This window comes from Pseudochaenichthys georgianus, chromosome 17 (genome assembly GCF_902827115.2).
Source record: "Pseudochaenichthys georgianus chromosome 17, fPseGeo1.2, whole genome shotgun sequence".
In the NCBI taxonomy this organism is placed as follows: domain Eukaryota; kingdom Metazoa; phylum Chordata; class Actinopteri; order Perciformes; family Channichthyidae; genus Pseudochaenichthys; species Pseudochaenichthys georgianus.
In genome coordinates, this window is record NC_047519.1 from 30,275,535 (window position 1) to 30,296,764 (window position 21,230).

Consider the following 21,230-nt stretch of genomic DNA (forward strand, 5'->3'; position numbering starts at 1 on the left):
TAGCTCCCCTCCACTGACTATGTTTTTCTTTCAAATCTAGGCTGTAGCTTTTCAAATGAAGGAACAGGCTGAGTCCAGTCAAGTGGATAATCACTTTCTCCTTGTCACCCCCCTGCTCTGGAAAAAGGGCCTACGTTCTGAGGAAGGAACTATGGCGAGTAACAACAGAAAGCATGTGAGAAAGCATGAGAAGCACTACAGAAGAAGTGTGTGTTACAGCAGTGAGACATTGCAGAGAAGGTAGAGAAAGAAAATGAAACAGTCAAATGGGATTTTCACAATCTCGTACCAAACACCTCATAAATGATAAATCTCTTTGAAATGCTTGCTATACAAACGTGTGGGGGAAAAAGCGGTCTTTCCAAATCGGCTTGCAATAACTCCTTGTCTATTTAGCATACAATCAAAAGCTTGTTATCACTCACACAAGGTGCATTTTTAGTATCCTCTTACAAACGCTCTATTCTCGCCACTTGCGGCATTTGTAACGGTCTCCAGAGCCATCAAGGTTAATTGGAATCAGGCGTTAAAAGACGTTCAATATTCCAAAAGTGACAACAAATTATGTTAATGGTGGTTTGAAGTCCTTGTTATCAAGGTGGAATCAATCTTGCCCACGTCCCTTGAGGTCAGCAGCCCATACATAGCAATTAGCACCGTGTGTGTATGCATGTGTGTGTGTGTGTGTGTGTGTGTGTGTGTGTGTGTGTGTGTGTGTGTGTGTGTGTGTGTGTGTGTGTGTGTGTGTGTGTGTGTGTGTGTGTGTGTGTGTGTGTCTGTGTGTGTGTGTGCGTGTGTGTGTGTGTGTGTGTGTGTGTGTGTGTGTGTGTATCAAGAATGTTACATTTCAGAAAGAAGGTTTCCTCTTCATAAAAAGCAAGCAGGGCCTACTTCAAATCAACAGGCATCTTAATAATCAAGTTAATCAAAGTCCAAAATTACCAAATGAATACACAAAGCAGAAGGATGCCAGCTTATGTATATATCCTTTCTTTGTCCCTACAGTCTATGCTAAGAGGAATATCGAGTGTATGCAAATTACACCTGTGTAAGATAATGAGCTGGACGTGGCTGCCGATGTCCCGCTGCACCCTGACTCAGGATTGAATCCATAATAATTAACGGATAATAAACTAACTTTTTGATTTATGTATTGCTAAAGCAGCAAACCTGGTGGCTGTTTTCTCTGTGGCGTCTGGTTGGTCGGCTGCAGGGAGATCGTCAGCCAGAATCTCTTCAGGACTGCGAGGGTCCGACAGGGGGGGCTTCTGCTCTTTGCCTTTGATCCCCATCCCCGCCGTGATGGCATTCCACAAAGCACTCTGGGACTTTGAGCCTGCAAAAAAACAAAACAACAAAAAGGCTTTGTCTGAATACTGTGTAATGCTGTGATTTCTCTTGTTTGTATTCAATAAGTACCAACAGAGGGTAGCCTTAGTGGTATTGGAGTTACTAGTTATAGTGCCATGGAGCACAATTCAATTTGTGACACAGGTGTTAGTTGAATCTCCACTACATGGCTTTCAGAGTGTCAGTAAAAGGGAGTTAGACAAGTGCACGCCTTTGTAATGCTGCCCCCATGTGGCTGTAGGCTGTCAATGCTAGTTTTTAAGGATCACTTTTAGTACAAAGTAGTTAACTACACTATTTCCACTTCTACTACCACTTATTCTGCTGTAGCTTTAGTGGACTATCATTGTTGCACGGTTAAGCAACCATTATTTAGTCCCTGATCCCATGTCTGTACTCTTTTTTTATGACAATAAAATATACTAACAGAATATATGTAATGTTGATATTAATCAGTATTAATATTATTGGTATTAACAGTATTTGTTTATTTAGGTAGACATGTGGTGCAGTGGGGTGTGCGTTGGTGTTCGGATCAGGGGGTCACAGGTTCAAACCCCACTGCAGTCAGCATGTCGTTGTGTCCCTGGGCAAGACACTTCACCCCAAATTGTCCACAGTATTGAGTGTGTAAGTCGCTTTGGATAAAAGCGTCTAACAAGTGACATGTAACGTAATTTAATATTCATTTACTTTTGGTAAGAAACAGTTCCCAATAAAATATACAGACAATGAGATGATTATTAGTAACAGCAAATAATTTCTGGGAAATCATGTTGTTAGGATATTTATTTATAATGCTTTAATAACATTTCAATTCATGGAGTTGGTCGGAAGTCTTACTAGCTTATATCTTATTATTTCTAAATAGTTATATTTATATTGAAATTAATATAGTATGTTTAACACTTACGTGCGAAACTGGCCTGTTGTCTGTTGGAGCTCTCTCCTTCTTCATTTGCCACTGGAAGAAGAAAATATAGATGACAACAATAAAATAATGGCAGAGAATATGGGTTTTTTGAGGTTTATGTGAAAATCTATTCGTCTGTAAGTTTTGTTTGCTGCAAAATGATGTGCCATCTTTAAATGTGCAACAAACAGTATGAGTTTTCACAGTTTACATGGAAATCTTAACTATGAAGAAAGGTTATTAGTTCAGACTGTTACATGCTACATGCTGCCCAATTACTTTAATGAGCATCAACGGCATCTTGCCCTCACAGGCTTTTCCATTTATTTTCTGCCAACTAAACACTGCGCACAGTTGTACACTGTGTATGTCAAATATGCACCCACATCTAGAAGGTGTTTTGAGGTTAAAAAGCACCTGGTATGAGAGCAGAAAGACAAACTTTATTAAGTCAACAAGTCAAAAACACAGCATTACAATATAGTACAACAGTACATGCCTGACAGACGCACACTGTAGTCAATCTTTCTGATAACGCTGCATCTGTCACAGTGTTTGAGGGCTATGTGCCCGAAGATGCAGTTCCTTTATCAGCCACTAGATGCCAGCTTAAGAAAGACAGAACCCTCCCTCCAACAACAGAATGTCAATAAATGTGTTCCCCAGTTAAAAACTAAATATGAATTTGATCTTGATTGTATTTTTTCTATTCTTGTTTCATAAAGAGTCAGGTAAGACCAGAAAGAGGGCAAAAAAGCACTCAGAAGAGGTCACAAGTGTTCCAGTTTTAACAAAAACGTATTCTGAAGGTCTTTCTGCCTGATCAGGTAATTATATATTTCCCACATAGCCATCAAAGTAAATGAGTCTGATTTGTGAAAAGGAAGTCGTCTGCAGCATTAAGGTGCAGGTGAATGCAGAGCGCGTTATCATCTCCTTGTAAAGAGCTTAATTTCAGAAAACAATGCAACTAATGACCACAACTCTTCTGAACAGTCAGGATTACATGTGATGGAGGTTACATCATCACCGCTGTTGAAGCCGAGTGTCTGCAGGCTACAAATCACAGATTAATTTGACTTGAATCATGGATTGTCCAGGGCAAGCTAAATGTCTTTTGGAAGGACTATCTTTATTATCATCATATATAGGTAACAAAACTGTGTAGGCTTCTCTCACTGCAGTAATATAAATAGATATAGGCACACATAACTAAAAGCGTAATATAAGCAGCAGTAGCAGCAATGAGATTTAATTAAATGGAAATCTACATATTTACACATTTTACCAACAACACAATTTAAATGCACAAACTACTGTACACAGTTGTAATATGACTGAGATGCTAAAAATATCCATACATGCTTAAAAAAAGAAAATGTAACATGATGGTGTCCTAGTTGGTGACAGAGCACCACTACAAGCTCACTGAAGCACTGCCACTGACTCTTAGCCTGGCGCACAGTAGGACTAAATCATGGATTGAGACGGATGTCTGCTTGCTCAAAGCTTAGTTGCACAACGGGTGGATGATCAGGCTTATCAGAGATGGGGCTTTTTTCTGTCCTTTGTGGACCCTCATAAGAGGATCATAAGAAGGAAAATACATTCCAGATCCCTGAGATAAAAGAGCAGCCTGTGTCATCATTTCCCAATTTTCAAATTGGCTCAATGCAAACTCACAGCTGTCTTCAAATAAAGACAAATTCATTTAATTGTATTCATTGTAAGATATCTTTATTCCCGAACAGTCTGTGACAACATGCTTTAATATTCTGTTGTCTGTAATTACCATCATCTACACTGTCCTTCCCTGTTTTGTTTCATGTTCCAGAAATGGTATTTCTACTTTTGTCCTAGTGATCTGGACTCTATAGTGTACCATCGGGACATTGCATTCTTCACGTTTGTGTCCGTAAATGGATCTGTACAGGCTTCGGTTCAGCTTGAGTCTTTTCTACAGTCCTTTTCTGTATCAGTCTGCAGCTGTGCATTTATAATTATATTCCTACAATGGACATCCTATTGTGACAGTTAATTTTTACACATTATAAAGTGGGATAAAAGACTTAGAAAAGGCCATTTGCGATATTAAAGATGCATGTGTTTGTTCGTAGACATCATTCAATCTCTTCCGCTTGCAGAGCTATAGCCTGTGATGAATATGAGCAATAATTAGATTGTCCACAGATTTTCCATGTCCAGTAAATTGAGCAATCTATAACTACTGGGAGATAAAAAAAAGGTTATATGACAACGTTTTTCAAGGCATTAAAAATATGTCAATTGTCGTATTTTTCTGTTGCTCTGGTGACTGCTTGTAAAGGTAATATTGTGTGTCCCCCACCATTTTTATTTTCCTGTTCGCAGAGGAGATGAACTATATGTATTTTTATTGGAAATGTTTGTAGAAATGTATCTATATATGATCATAAAGCAAAAACGTGAAGAAGAAATATGATGCTTACTACAACCAGAGCGAGAGTATTTTATTTCATGACACAACTCTCTCACTGAGTTATAGCATTTACGCACATTTATGCTAACAACAAAGCTCGTACCTTTATGCAAGATGGCCTTATGTTCTCCACTAACCTACAGGAATATGGCACATGATATAAACTCATCATGACATCATGTAATTGCATCACACACCTCATCTCAACCTGTAGATTTTGCACTAACATCTGTATTATGGTCAGTAGCGTCTGGAGCACGAAAGCAACCCTGTGATCCGCCATTGTTGTTGTTATTGGCGAAACGCATCAGCAATGACGCGGGTGACGCGGGGTGAGCAGGAGAGGTGGGGAGAGGCGGGGCTATGATCGTTTAGGGCGTACACACGGTTACGTTATCAGACCTTCCCACTTTGGGATGCGTTATCGTTTGAGGGCTCCGTTTCCGCGGTTCCGTTACGGCCTCGTGTGGACGAACCGTCCATACGATAAAGAACGATAGCGGATAACACCCGTTTCGTCTCCGTGTGGACGGGGCCTTAGACGTTAACATGGTAAGTAAGTATTGCATTATTCATACCAAACTTTACCTGTGATATCTTTTTCTGACAGACTACGATCTTCCAAAAGAAGTCTAGATGCAGATCCATCCTGCTCAACTGGAGTGAAATTGAAAGCTTATTTACTGAATGCTAAAGGGTCACACATCCATCAATTGACACTAGGGGTGCAACAACTAATCGACTTAGGCTGCGGCCACACGAGGACGAAAACGGTCGTTTGCGTTACTGTTTAGTGTCATATAGACCGTTCGGCCACACAAGGACGACCGAATACGGCACTAAACGACAGAGGAAACGATAACGGGTCCCAAGGTGGATAGAACGGCATACGCAACGCTCTGGGGGGTCCAACGGCTCCGTGTGTACGCCCTATACGATCATTTTCTGATAATGATGAGGCAATAGCCCCGCCTCTCCCCACCTCTGCTGCTCACCCCCGCGTCAAAGTAAACTGCACACTGAATTCAGATTATTTATCTTTCTCTCGATATGGACCTAAGTTATATGGACCGAGTGAAGTCTAATCTGACGGACGGAGACACGCAGCTCTGCTCACCTGCAGCTCCTCCCGCTGCAAGTCAGATCATCACCCTTAGCTATTTTAATTACCTCTCAAACTCCCTAAACTAGTTATAAATATGTTTATTTTTACTGTCGGCCGGGTCACTCATTACTGGATCAGACACATGAGACAGACACTGACGCTGTCCGAAGAGAGGGAGGAAAAAGAGAGGCTCCGTGTATTTTATTATTATATTATATAGAGTCGTTATTCATTTGTTTTAAAGCTCAATAAATAACAAAGAAGACCTTTGACCGGCACTATTATAATTTTGTCCGGAAGATTTAAACTTTAATACACGTTGACTGGCGAAAAACTCTGCCCGGTTCCCTCGGCCCCCACCGCGGAGAATAAACAGAAGGGCAACCATGACAACCATGCTTCTTCGCTGCTTTTGTGGAGGAAGTTACAGCGCCACGTACAGGGTCCTGCATATGTACTGCAGCTTCTCCAGCGGTTGGAGCTAAACGGAGCGGTCTCGTGTGGACAGACACTATCCGGATAACTATTGCGTGTGGACGGAAGCTTTTTTGCGATTGCGTTTGCGTTAATCCTATGCGTTTAGCCGTTTTCGTCCTCGTGTGGCCGCAGCCTTAATCGATTAAAATTGATTACCAAATTAGTTGCCAACTAATTCAGTTGTCGATTCGTTGGTGACGTCATCAGGTGTGTTTTACGCGCTGTTAAGCTCCAACGTTATTGGTCTTTTTATCGGTACTGGAGACATTTAAAGAATATATGTCATGTATTATTGCTACATAAGCATTATATCGCAGTCTTAGTGTCGCCAACTCGTTTCTAAAATGCAAAAAGACAAACAAATGCGTCTATGATGTATTTTCGATCTTTCCAATCCAGAAGAGAGATCTTTCTCCCCCGTCTGTGTGCGAGGGGGCGGGACAGTTTACACACACGCAGCTGCAACATGCAGCAACACACTGCAGAGATGGCGGAGAGAACGCGCTCCAAGGTGTGGTTAAACTTTACCCGTCTCGATGCTCGTTGCCTAAAGTGCAATAAGAGTTTAGCATGTAAGGGCGGTGACACGAGCAATTTGTCTAAACATTTAGCAAAAGTGCTCCACATCCAGACGGAGGAATGCACCGGGTTCGACTGTCTTTATAGCAGCTCTGCAGCCCCATCCACGAGTAACGTTTCCACGTCAGGTGTTATGTATGCTAGCAGCAACACACAGAGTTAACTACATTATACAAACACGGGTTAATGATTAGAGGTAACCGAGTTATTTATTTTTGTTAAATTTCAGCTATTCTGTTTACAGTTCTGTCATCAGATTATTTAATACGATTTGTTAAAACATTGTTGTTTCTTTTGATGTGAAATATTATTTATTTAATTTAAATAAAAAGCAATGTTAGTTTTGTTCAAAATGTGTTTAGTTAATTTAATAATATATGTATTTTTGAATCAAGTATTCATCTTTATTGTCTTCATTGTTAGTTTCCACATGCCTAAAACAACCTCAAGCTACATCTAAAAGTTGATGGCTAAATAAGAGCGTTTGAGAAATTGTGCAAGGCATAATAGTCCGAATAGTCGATTAATCGTTTCATTAATCGATAGATTAATCGATTATCAAATTAGTAGTTTGTTGCAGCCCTAACACCTAAAGGTATTTTCACTACGGACCCTCAATCAGCTTGTGAAAAACGTAACATTTCTCCTGTGATTCAACAGATTTCAAAGAAGTCTAATGTATAAACAGCATCATTTTCTCAGGGAGTTTGCGAAGATGAGCACATTTACCAGACAGAGAAAGTCTAACAAATTGATGCTGTTGGTTAAATTGGGAAATATTTAGGATTAAGCCACTGCCAAAAATAAGTAGAACACAGAAAAGCAGCACAATGGTCTCACCATGGAAACAGACATAAGGTTTCTTTCATGTGGATAAATCGTCTGTGAATCTGAACTTCTCCAGTTTAGATTTAAGCTGATTTTTCCTCCCAACAAACAAGAAAAAGGACATGAAACAGAGAGAGTGAGGCATTATGTGGCATTATAATCCTTAATGTTAATGTCATGATAATAATTTTACAGCAACTCGTTTTGAACTTTAACATTTTGACACGATGCATTCAGTCTAATATTTAGGGGAAGGGAGCGTGACACAAGACAAGGCTGTCACATTAAATCAGAGTTATTTTATAATGTGTGTTTGGCAAAGTTTCATAATTAGTCATTTGATGTTATGCTGTCTCATTTCACATGTTTGTATTGGTATATTTGATAAATACATGTATCTTGGTGAGCTGACAAAGACCGACTGATGTTGTGTTGTTGTGAAATCTGGTACAGCACACCAAATCAGCACACTGTGTGTTGTACTGTACGTGTCTTTTAATTAAACTATTGGGAATTTAAATCTAAAGATGTTTTTGTAAATGTACCAACAACCAGGGCCGTCCCTCCCTACAGGCCGATCATGCACGCGAGAGTGAGAGGTGACAAGGGGAGCACGTCTGTAACCCGACACCGTTGCAATGAATCGACATCTGACCAATCACGGCTTTGTGCAGGTGAAGAGATGTCGGCGAAAAGACAGTTTCAGTCCGGTGCAAGCAAGAGGGAAAAAAAACAAAAACATGAAGAAACTAGAGCATCACTCGAAGGTGGGTTATTGTATGAGTCAAATTGGGGGTGGGCGATATGACGATATATATCGTCGAGACGATATTAGGTCTCCAAGATATGCCTTTTCAGAGATATCATATCTATCGTGATAGTGCACCAGGGTAGGATTTTCACGGAAGCCCCGAAAATAATTGTACGTCCTACGGCCACCATGGCCTGTGTGCCCCTGATACTGTTAAAATCTCGAAGTTGCTTTAAAAGCGTCAGAACAGTGGTTTCTGAACTGCATTATGCTGCGTTCACAACGGACGCGATGCGAATATTGTCACCCTAACCGCTGGAGTTTCACCGTGGCTGTCAGCTGTTTACTCCTGTCATTCAAACAGGACGCGCTGGAGAGGGGGCGGGGCTTATATCCATGTAAATACTGTGGTGGAAACCAACTACGACAAAAATTAACCTATTTTACCGTGATTTAATTGTAATACACGTTTCAAAATGATGCCGAAGTAACTAAATACTGATAACGGTTAGTAAAAACCAAGCTGTCTAGTCAGGATTCAGACAGTATACACTTCATGTATTGTCTTGGTTGATTCTGTTGGCTTATATTTTATTTTATCAATAAGGTATTTATATTTTTTTTTTTCCTTTTGAAACAGATGTTCAGTTATCTTTGATTGCACTTCAAGTCTAACGTTTACATTTGAATTGTTTGGCACTGACTTTTCCTCATTGATGTTTTATGTTTTACTTAGTTATGTTTTACTCTCCTTTTCATGTTTGTTGATGTTACATCACTGCTAGTGCTACCTGAAACAGAAAGTGAATTTTTATACTGAGAAACTGTGCCTTGAATATTTAAATTTTATTTAGCAAGAGAGTGCACTTTACTTGGTGAATAAACCAGTGTTAACGTTTGTTGTAGGGTGTAGGCCAGGGGTCTCCAACACGTCGATCGCGAGCTACCGGTAGCTCGCGGGCAGCTTTTCAGTAGCTCCCCGCTCGATTATCGATTATAGCGTAGTAACGTTGCTTCTTGATTTTTCGGCCGCGGCCGGACAATAACGTTTTTTTATTTTAGAATTGTTTCTGTCACACGAATATAAAATTGGTCGGTGACGCAGAGATCAAGGAGCAGACGTGACAGCGGCACAGCGACACCACACATGGAGCAGTCTGCTTTCTCCAGCAGCATAATGACTGAATGAATCAGGCCGCGTCGCTGCGGCTCAGAGACACACAGGGAGGGATTTGTGTTTTTGAAAAACACTCGTTATCGTAATGTCAGGTTTTTGGTGGATTTAATCAAGTCTTGGATTGCAGAGTATGAATGTCCTCTTGCTATTTTCCGTTGATAAATACGCGTGTAAAATGTGTGAAGGCAGGAGGAAAGCTTCCGCGATCACCGTCTCCTCTCTGCTGCTCCAAGCCCCGCCCCCTCCTGAAAATAATGAGTGACAGGCTGACAGTGACCCGATAGAAACTTTAGTATTCACTTAATCACTGAGATATAATGAAGCTAACTTAATCTCATACATTCATGGGATTCATGTAACAGTGAAACAGAGAATGTAAGTGTGCACCCACATGTACTATTTTTGTTTGTATAATGCTGTTGTAAATACTCCTTGTCTGCTGTGTTCAGACTCAAGTCATGTGTGTGATGCCACATTCAAGACATTCAGTGTCCTTTTTTTTAACAGAAGGCCGTTGCTAGAAGCTGCAGCTAGACTGCAGAAGTATTAGTTTTTTGTTTTTGAGGATGGAAAAATGTCACACACAGATATAGGGAGGCTAGACCTACAATTGATTAATTATGGTTTATAATTTCATGTCAACACGAAGAAGAAGAAAAGATGGCTGCACTGTTCAGTGTCAATCCTGTGGAGATGGAGGTTATACATCTCCAAAATGATGTTCAGCTTAAGTCTCAGCAAAACTCACAACATTTCTGGAGCCTTGTAGACCCAGAAAACTATAAGAACATCACCAAGCAGCACTGAACAAGTCTGCTTTATTTGGTTCTGTATACATCCCTTTGTGAGGCAGCTTTTTCTGGCATGAATGAAATCTAAATACAGAACAAGACCGACTGATCAACATGTAAATGACTCTATTAGTGAACCTAAGTGAGTCCAGCATACACCTGTATGGTAGACTCCATGCAGCGCCAGTCATCTCACTAACTGTAAAAAAGAGTGAATGCACTTATTTTACACGTGCCATAAGATGCTTGCAAGGTGGTGATTAAGGCGATGTATTTACTATGTGGGCCATAATAAGAAGTGAAAACATTGTAATTTGCTCTTGGACATGTATGTGAATCTTCAGTGAAGTACTTACTATGTTGTCCATATTAATATGTTAGAAATTGTTGTTTTCTTGGACCTTGATGTGAAGTTAAGATTTTAGATAAGCTTTAGGTATTGATTCCACACAAAAGTAGCTTAATTCAACTGATGAGTGCTATGTGAATAAATGTAAGCGATGCGATGCAAGTAGCTCTTGGCCACTTTCATTTTTTCAAAGTAGCTCTCAGTTGGAGAAAGGTTGGAGACCCCTGGTGTAGGCCTACCTACTTGAACACTGAGGAAGCCATATCAAAATTCCTGTTGAATTGTTCATTCAGGGATTCATTGCAGAATTAAAACCAGCTTGAAATGGTATTTTGGTCTGTTACTCCTTTTTAATTTAGCTTGTGTTACCTTGTAGGTGGTTGTACTGTTAAGTAACTTGAAAAATAACCATAAGAACCGACATGAAAAAATCTTGTGATAAATATCTTCTATCGTGATACTGCTTGAAAAATATTTTGATATTATATTATTCAATATCGCCCAATGTACAACTTGCGAATGTCGTATAAGTCAAATGTCAAACTTTTGCCAATTGCCATATTAAAACATCAGCTGCAATTCACGACATGAAGAAGGCAGTCTCTGCATAGCATATAGGCTAATGGAGATGCAGTTATTTCCAGCATTATTTATTTACCATTAATTCAAGTATGTTTGTTATGATTCTGTTTAGTTGTATTTTTGTTGTGTGCTTTTGTGTGCTATTTCCTGTCTCACCCCTCTCTTCTCTGTGTTCCTCTGCAGGGCTGGTGTGTGACAGGGAGTTGGCTGGCTCCTCCCAGTAGCAGACGAGGCACACCTGTTTCCACTCACCTCTTTACCTGTAGATATAAAAGCCCGGTCCTCATGCCACTTCCCTGCCAGATAATTCCTCTGTGTTTCGACCCGCCGGTGTGTCTCGCTGCTCTCCTCATTGTTTGGATTATTGTTTGGATTTTTGCCAGCCAACTTCCTGACTCCACTGCCGTATTTTTTTGTTCTCTGCTTGAGTAAAGCTTTTTGTTTATCGACCATCTCTCTCCAGTCTTTTGCTTTGGGGTCCAAAATCCTATAGGCCGTAACAGAATTATCTGGCCAAAGCATGGACCCCGCAGAGACTGAGAGATTGAAGCAAGCTATTTCGACACAGGGAGCTCGTGTGGGGCAGCACGAACAAGCCCTACAAAGTATCATGGAATCCCTCCACAACCTTAATACCGGTTTCACTCAACTCAGCGGCCGCTTGGACCAGTCTTTCACCCAGCTCAACACTCTGACGGCTCCAGCTCCTGCGCCACCACCTCCAGCTCCTGCGATTCCAGTCATTCATCCCGGCCAACCCCGTGAACCATTCATCCCCACCCCTGTGAGGTATTCAGGTGATTCAGGGACATGCAGTCAGTTTCTTCACCAGTGCTCCATAGTTTTTGATCAGCAGCCTTTAACTTACTCCTCTGACAGAACTAGAGTAGCTTTCATTATGAGTTTGTTATCGGGTAAAGCAGCTGCATGGGCGGTAGCCATAGCCAAGAGTAACCCAGCTATCTATAACTCCTTTCCTGTGTTTGAGACCGAGATGTATCGAGTGTTTGACCACCCGCTTCAGGGTAAGGAGGCTGGTAATCGGCTCCTTTCTTTATGCCAGGGTTCTGAGTCAGTCTCCACTTACTCAATTGATTTCCGCATTCTCGCAGCAGAGAGCGGGTGGGATGAGACGGCTCTACAGATAGTTTTTTCCCGTGGATTAAACGAGGAGTTAAAGGACGAGCTAGCTGCTCGAGATGAGACTTCGTCCCTTGAGGAGTTAATTTCTTTGGCCATTCGCTTAGATAATCGCCTCCGTGAGAGGCGTAGGGAGAGAACAGACAGGCAGAGATTCCCTCTCCCCTTTTCCCAACCCAAGTCACCATGTCCGCCTGGACAGTCTGCAACTCCTCACCAACGCCTGGAGCCTTTCTCCTACCGGGTCCCACCCACCGTCTCCTCATCCCTAAGCCCAGAGGAGCCTATGCAGCTGGGGAGAATGAGGCTTTCACCTGCTGAACGGGAACGCCGTTTCCTCCAGAGGCTCTGCATATACTGTGGTCAGGCTGGCCACATTCGAGCCAACTGCTCCGCTCGGCCAAAAGAGCAGGCTCAGCAGCCGGGGGAGGGGCGCTGGTGAGCCATACTTCTGTCTCCCCTTCCCACGCTAATCGTCTCCAGTTAAAGGGTACGGTTTCTAGTTCTCAAGTTTCCCTTCCCTCTCCAAGTCTTAGTTGATTCAGGGGCTGATGAAAATTGTATTGACTCTGACCTGGTTTTCCAGTCTAATCTCCCCTCAGAACTCCTTCCCGAGCCCAAGAACATTTTTTCCCTTGATGGTAGGCTTCTTGCCCGTGTAACTCACCGTACTGCCCCAGTGTCATTGTTACTCTCAGGTAATCATCACGAGACCATTTCCCTGTATCTCATTCCCTCACCCCTTTCTCCGCTGGTGTTAGGTCTCCCCTGGCTTAAACTCCACAACCCACACATAGACTGGGCCACCTTATCCATCGTCAATTGGAGTTTGTTCTGCCACTCTCACTGTTTACACTCTGCCATACCCACCACTGTTACTTCAAAACCTGTTCCCCCCAGACCTGTTGACCTCACGTCAGTTCCCTCTGAGTATCATGACCTCCAGGAGGTTTTCAGCAAGGATCGTGCCCTGTCTCTACCACCTCATCGACCTTATGACTGTGGCATTGACTTGCTCCCCGGTGCTCCCTTGCCTTCGAGCAGACTTTATAATATCTCCAAGCCGGAGAGGGAGGCCATGGAGACTTATATCACTGACTCTGTTGCTACTGGTCTCATTCGCCCTTCTCGCTCTCCATTGGGGGCAGGGTTTTTTTTTTGTTGACAAGAAGGATAAGACTCTACGCCCCTGTATTGATTTCAGGGGCTTGAATGACATTACTGTAAAGAATAAGTATCCTCTTCCGCTCATAGACTCAGCTTTTGGTTTCCTCCATCAAGCCACCATCTTCTCTAAGTTGGACCTCCGAAATGCCTACCACCTAGTTAGGATAAGGGAGGGAGACGAGTGGAAGACTGCGTTTAAGACGCCCCTGGGACATTTTGAATATTTAGTTATGCCTTTTGGGTTAACTAACGCCCCTGCTGTGTTTCAGACACTCATTAACGATGTCCTTCGTGATATGCTTAACAGATTTGTCTTTGTGTATCTTGATGATATCCTCATTTTCTCTCGTGACCCCCAAGAACATGTCCAACACATGAGGTTGGTGCTACAGAGACTCCTGGAGAACAGACTTTATGTTAAGGCTGAGAAGTGTGCCTTTCATGTTTCCTCTGTTTCATTCCTGGGTTTTGTGGTGGAGAAGGGACAGGTCAGAGCCGACCCTGCCAAAGTCATGGCAGTGGCCGAATGGCCCACTCCTACAACGAGAAAGCAACTCCAAAGGTTTCTTGGTTTTGCCAACTTTTACCGCAGGTTTATTCGTGACTATAGTCGAGCAGCCGCCCCACTCACCAAGCTCACCTCAGTTAAAGTTCCCTTTGTGTGGTCATCTGAAGCTGAGGCTGCTTTTGCCATGTTGAAGTGTTTGTTTTCCTCTGCTCCTGTGTTATCTCACCCTGATTCTTCAGCCCCTTTCGTGGTCGAAGTGGATGCCTCCGACACTGGTGTAGGGGCAGTCCTCTCCCAGCGCTCAGCCTCCGACCAGAAGTTGCATCCCTGCGCCTTCTTTTCCCGCCGGCTCTCCCCGGCAGAAAGAAACTATGATGTGGGAAATCGGGAGCTTCTGGCAGTAGTCTTAGCCCTGCAGGAATGGAGGCACTGGCTTGAAGGCACAACTCATCCGTTTGTGGTATGGACGGACCACAGAAACTTGGCTTATCTCCGTTCTGCTCGCAGGCTCAACTCTCGCCAGGCTCGGTGGGCACTTTTTCTGGGCCGGTTCAGCTTCACCCTCACCTATCGGCCAGGCTCACGGAACATCAAGGCAGATGCCCTGTCACGTCAGTTCGCGCCTCCGGTTGAGGAGCCATCCGCAGGAACCATTCTTCCATCCTCCTGTGTGGTGGGAGTAGCCAGGTGGGAGGTTGAGAGGGTGGTCCTGGAGGCACAAGAGGACCATCCAGCTCCTGAGGGTTGTCCACCGGGTCGGCTGTTCGTTCCACCGCACGGCAGATCTTCAGTGCTCCAGTTGGGACATGATTCTAAGATGGCTTGCCATCCAGGAGCACTTCGGACTCTAGGCCTCATCCAACAACGCTTCTGGTGGCCCTCCATGTCCTCTGACGCCAAGAAGTATGTCGCCGCCTGCTCCATCTGCACCCGCAGTAAGGCATCCCACCGCGCCCCTGCTGGTCTTCTCCGCCCTCTTCCCATTCCTCATCGGCCTTGGTCTCACATCGCCATGGACTTCGTGACGGGTCTTCCCCCATCGGAAGGAAATACAGTTATCCTGACGATTGTTGACCGCTTTTCCAAGGCCGTACACTTCGTTCCCCTACCTAAGTTACCTTCTGCTCTGGAGACTGCTACACTAATCACCCAGCATGTTTTTAGATTGCATGGCATTCCTCTGGACATTGTTTCTGACAGGGGTCCGCAATTTGCCTCTCGAGTCTGGAAAGCCTTTTGCCAGGCATTGGGGGCGTCGGCCAGTCTGTCATCGGGTTACCACCCGCAGACCAACGGCCAGACTGAGCGTGCGAATCAGGACCTGGAGGCAGCCCTTCGCTGTGTCTCTTCTCACCATCCAGTCTCCTGGGCCTCCCACCTGCCTTGGGTTGAATATGCCCACAACTCCCTGGTTTGCTCCGCCACAGGAATGTCTCCATTCATGGCTTCTGTTGGGTTCCAACCCCCTCTCTTCCCCGACCAGGAGAGGGATGTGGCAGTCCCCTCAGTACAGGGGCATCTTCGGCGGGCCCGCAGAGTCTGGCATGAAGCTCGGGCAGCTCTCGTTCGCACTGCTGCTCGCAACCAGAGGCTTGCAGACCGCCATCGCACTCCAGCCCCAGACTACCAGCCCGGTCAGAAGGTCTGGCTGTCCTCCCGTGATCTGCCACTCCAGACTGACTCCCGCAAACTGGCACCCAGGTACATTGGCCCGTTTGTCATTGAACGGATTATTAACCCCGCTGTGGTTAGGCTCAAGCTGCCTGCTGCCTTGAATGTCCACCCATCATTTCATGTCTCACTTCTCAAACCAGTTTCCTCCAGTCCTCTGAGCCCTCCGGCCGAGCCCCCTCCTCCCCCCCGGAGTATTGACAATCATCCTGCTTTCACCGTCCAGCGGTTGTTGGATGTACGAAGGCGAGGCCAGGGGTTCCAGTACTTGGTGGATTGGGAGGGGTACGGACTACTGTTATGATTCTGTTTAGTTGTATTTTTGTTGTGTGCTTTTGTGTGCTATTTCCTGTCTCACCCCTCTCTTCTCTGTGTTCCTCTGCAGGGCTGGTGTGTGACAGGGAGTTGGCTGGCTCCTCCCAGTAGCAGACGAGGCACACCTGTTTCCACTCACCTCTTTACCTGTAGATATAAAAGCCCGGTCCTCATGCCACTTCCCTGCCAGATAATTCCTCTGTGTTTCGACCCTCCGGTGTGTCTCGCTGCTCTCCTCGTTGTTTGGATTATTGTTTGGATTTTTGCCAGCCAACTTCCTGACTCCACTGCCGTATTTTTTTGTTCTCTGCTTGAATAAAGCTTTTTGTTTATCGACCATCTCTCTCCAGTCTTTTGCTTTGGGGTCCAAAATCCTATAGGCTGTAACAATCAACAACAACAAGGCCTTTTATCTGCTAATGTACAGGAGAAAGAGTGATAAAATGTCTGTCTAGTTGGCTTACATAACAGTTAAAGTTTACAGCCTAAAACACATGGAGCATTTTTCCCCCTTTTTATTAATTTTTATGTCAATTTGCACATTTCATGGTGATGCTCAGCCTCTCCCCTTAACTCCTAACAGTCATCGTCATGTCAACCACAACACAGATACATACTGATAGAAATGTGTGTAGTTGTTGGTACATTGCTGACAGTTTTTGAGCATGTAATAAGCATGTTTTGTCTTGTAATATAGTATTTATATTATTTAATTGATTATTATTATTAGAAGTAGTTTTATTTGCATTAATTATATTTTTATCTTTTTGAGGCTAGTATTTGGCAGGAAATGCAGACATATTCACCTGTAAACGCATACTGAACGACATACATGCACATTTTGCATTTACCTCACTGTATAAAAAAGTAACTGTGTTGATAGTAATAATAAACAGGAATTATATGTGCAAACGTTTTTTCACTCCTAGCGGTGTGGGGGGGGGCCTCATCTCACAATGTCGCTTGAGGCCCCAAGTTGGCCAGGGACGGCCCTGCCAACAACTTCCAGGAACGTAGCATTAGCACTAAGTGGATTATTCTCTTAAAATGAAACAAGTGGAAATTAGTTGATTAGATTGCAAAATGTCACCAAGCTACCAAACTGCTGGTTGATGAAAACTAAAATGGCAAGTAAAGAGAAATGGAGAAAAGGTCAGTGGTGATTGATGCAATGATTCTCAGTAGGCAACACCTTGTCAAAACGTATAGTAAAAGTGAAATATGTATTTATTAAACTGAATTAAATGCATAAAGCTATACTGTATATAACATGTGTGCATCTTTTATAGTATTCCTGAAATACAGGCTATAATTCCCAGAGCACATTTACAGTACAGCCATACTGTGTCTATGTTAGGAAGAGCTTAACAATCTGCAAGCCTTTCCTGATTACTGTTCGCTAAATATATGTTTGTTTTTGATGCACTGATAACGTTTCAGATCACTTACTTCATGCAGAGTTATAAAATGGTAATCAGTTTTTAGGAGACAATATTAAATAATGACTTCTTAATTCTTAATCTTGCAATTCAGAAAGCCAGAGAGATCTCTATGTAAAACATATCTCAGAGAAAAAAAAAATGTTTATAATGTGTCAAGCACGAAATATATTAAGAAATAAAATCATAAATTTCTTCCAAAAATCTTCATAATTGTCACCAAGCATAACTGTGTTTGCCATAACCAAGACATACATTCAGGAATAAACTACAGACACAAAAATTCATAAGATACAAAACATACGTTTGGTTTGTTTTCACATAAACAAACCAAAGCCTGACGCCCCGTACCCCAAATGATGAGCTGAAAATCTCAAATGTGTTTTCTCCACATGAGCCTTGTGACATCCTCAAAAGATAACAAAGCTAACAAGCCCTAACACACGACTAAACACCTCAGTGGGAACCCGAGCAGAGGCTACCAGCTGCAGTTGAGGATCAGAGTTTAATGGAGGAATGAACACAAGGTGTCCAGCCAGGCAATGAGCTACCAGCGCTGAGGAGTCACGCTTCAGAGGAGGAGATGCAGACTGGATCCTAGCCCCAGTGAGCAATTGATTGTGACACTTGTTTGTTACCATGACAACTGCCATGCTTCTTGGTAGTATGGAGGTGATATAGGCCACTTGTGATGGAGGCAGGTTTTTTTTTTTTTAGGTAACAGGATACGTCCAACCGAGCGGAAAATCCAAAGTCTATTTTCTGTGGGATCATAAAATCTTTTAGGGCTGCTTTTAAAATGATACCTGGAAATTGTTTGATGGCGTCCGCGTCACTCTCTTCCTTTGTTGTGACCTCGTGACATTAACACTGAAACACTCCACATCCTATCAGTATATTACAGATCATACAGAGAAAGTATGTCTAGACTCAAAGCAATAACAACAGCACTAAGCCAGTGGCCCACAGTTGAATCAAGGTGAAGCTTCATACTGTACAGGCACCATGATGTAACTCGGATGCACCGAGTAGTCGGCAAGGACCAGACCAACATGGAGACGCTATTTCAGGAACATTTGTAGCTCAGAATAAACATTTGTTAATCAATAAGTCAACCCATGTTAATTTGAATTCAGGACAAAGTTAGTTTTGCCTCCACAGTGAAAGCAATTCTTAGGTCACCGTGGAGGCACGTGATACAACAGTCTTCTTCAAGATTTCACAACAACACAGGATGAATAATTGATATACAAACTGTAATTTTGTGGGTAAGGTAAAGTATTTATTTTAGTTGACTTGAAAGTCCCTGACTTGACAGAAATGTCAAGAGCAGAATCTGTACAGTATCTGATGTGCATGGCATTACAAAATATAATCACATCCAGTAACTGGAAGGTTTGTTGAGTAGGTGAGTCTAGCTTTTTTAAAAGCTTCACTATGTTCACAATTACATAACGTTTTGTGTTCACTGTTTTTGCTAGGTGGGTTGTGTAGGTGTGTAAGAGCTTTTCTTTTGCTGAAAACAGCTGGTACATCTGAAAAGCTGCTACATTCAGTGAGACTGAACCACAACAGTAACGTTGGGGGATGTAAATCCAAAACAAGAAGCTGAATGACCGTAAAATGCTTTGCAAAGTTTAGGAACGGTTCTAAATTGGGTGACAAGTCAGACACTGCTTCCCCTTATCCATAGAAAAGGGTTTGGGTTAGTCGCAGCTATCTGTTTGTTGAGCCTTTTAAGCTTGTTGCACTTTATGTGCCAGCAGGTGTCAGCTGTGGCAAACCCCTGCTGTGACCACACTGATTGGGGTGTGGCAAAAAGTGGAGGGACAGTTTTCTGCTTTGATGATTCAGTGTTGGATTCACAAACCCATGTCCCTGAGCAAAATCCAGTTATTAGGTTCAACTCTACCGATGCGATGTGCACAATAAAGCTGTGAAACAACTTCTCATGAACTACCGACAGAACAGATTTCCAGACGCAGTTCCTTCACCATCTCCAGCACAGAACAAATGCCTCTATGTTCAGCACAGTTCAACACTCACTCCTATGAGAGTTTTCATGAGCACTCCACCAAAAACAAGCCAAGTGGCACATAGATTCATCAACACTCTGGTTGTCAAGACAATAGAATGAATTGCTGGTGACGTCAGCAGCACAGAGCTTTAGTCTGAAGTCTCCTTGTTTCCATGGTGTGGTTGTATTACAGCGACAAGCATCAACTTCAGTAGAAAGGACTAACGTGGCGAGTTGTGCAGCGGGCTGAAATGTGACGTGTTTAACGATGCCGCCTCATTGCTCTGCTTCTCACTCTCCCTCACACATGTAATGATGCTCCTGTCACACACACACACACACACACACTTTCTTGCTCACATGGAAACACACTTCACCTTTCCTCCTGTTCTGCCTACCCTGTGATGTCTTACCTATGGTGATGTTGAAGCCATCGATGCTGAAGGTTGCACTCCGACCCTTCCTAAATCGATGCTTCTTGGAGTCAGCTTCCATCGCTGTGGTAACCCCTCTGGTCACCCTTTTAATCTGCTTTAATGCCTCTTGTCAGTTGCACTGTCTTGTTAAAGTTTCGTTTTGTTAACTCTCCTCCTGGAGAGAAAACAAAAATGTAGTCCTCCGACTGGCGCTGGAGGGAAACGGTCAAAGACTTACCACTTTTCAAAAAACACAGAGCTGGAGGAAGTCCTCCTCCACCCCCTTGTCTCTGTTGTATATCTTTTTTCTCCCTCTCTCCGTTCCTCACACTCCAACAGGCTCATTTCAAGGAGCTTATGGCTCTTGATTTGTTTTTCTTCTCTCTCTCCCTCCACCCCTCCCCTCCATGCTTTCTCTCCTCGACTCTCTTCCCCGAGAGGTACAGTAGGTGTGAGTGGTGGGCGGCGGTGGTGGAGGTGGTGGAGGTTGGGAGGAGAGATCATCTCTAGAGGTCTTTAAATGAGCGTGACTCCTCCTACTGTCAAGAATGTATAGCAAAAGCATTGGAAGCTCAGTTTGTATGACATATTGTAATCTGTTCTGTATTTTTCTCACACACACACTCTTAAATTGGGTTGAGCCGCACAAGCCCAGAGAGGAAAGGAAAAGAGTGAAAGACAGATAGCGACAGAGTGATTATGTGTACCGAGTCAAAACTAGTCATTAAATCAATGCCACTGCTTTTCATTTTGCATGAGCTCTTCAGGCTCAGAGCTGAAGCCAATACAAGAGTAAATACTGTGGATATATTTGAAAAAGCCAAGCCACTGCCTTCAATATATTGCTTTTTTCCCTTCAAGTGTCCATTGCTGGAAATGACACTGCAGCGAGAACACTTCCTTCTTCATCATTTTGAATGTTCTCCTTAAAAAATCCTTTCTTTATGCTGATTAAAATCAGCCTTCCTTTACTAAGTAGTAAGTAGTGTACACATCTCCTCACCTACACACACACACCTCAGATCAACAAAGGATAAAACGCTCCCCTTATTAGCACCATCTGACATTTAGCTGAGGGATTTCTCCGTGTTTCATTTCCTTCCTGATTCGTGTCTGTGAGTGCTCCTTATGAAGGCGTCTGGTTTTGCCTTGCACCTTTGTATTAAACGATCTAGATGTCCCTATAATATAATGCAC

General features: G+C 43.2%; 1 protein-coding gene across 2 annotated transcripts in view; it reads right to left on the reverse strand.

The window, feature by feature from the left end:
• Window positions 1-21,230, reverse strand: part of pde1cb (phosphodiesterase 1C, calmodulin-dependent b) — a 149,654-nt gene that overhangs the window by 106,684 nt on the left and 21,740 nt on the right. The window contains exons 1-3 of one of the 2 annotated variants that reach the window (XM_071206315.1): window positions 20,031-20,415; window positions 2,264-2,314; window positions 1,171-1,336 (exon numbers count right to left, since the gene is read on the reverse strand). In XM_071206315.1, the coding sequence (XP_071062416.1) occupies window positions 1,171-1,336; window positions 2,264-2,314; window positions 20,031-20,112 (299 nt within the window). In that variant the 5' untranslated portion in view covers window positions 20,113-20,415. Of the gene's footprint in view, window positions 1-1,170; window positions 1,337-2,263; window positions 2,315-20,030; window positions 20,416-21,230 lie in introns of those variants that run through there. The other variant, XM_034105131.2, reaches the window with a different exon arrangement.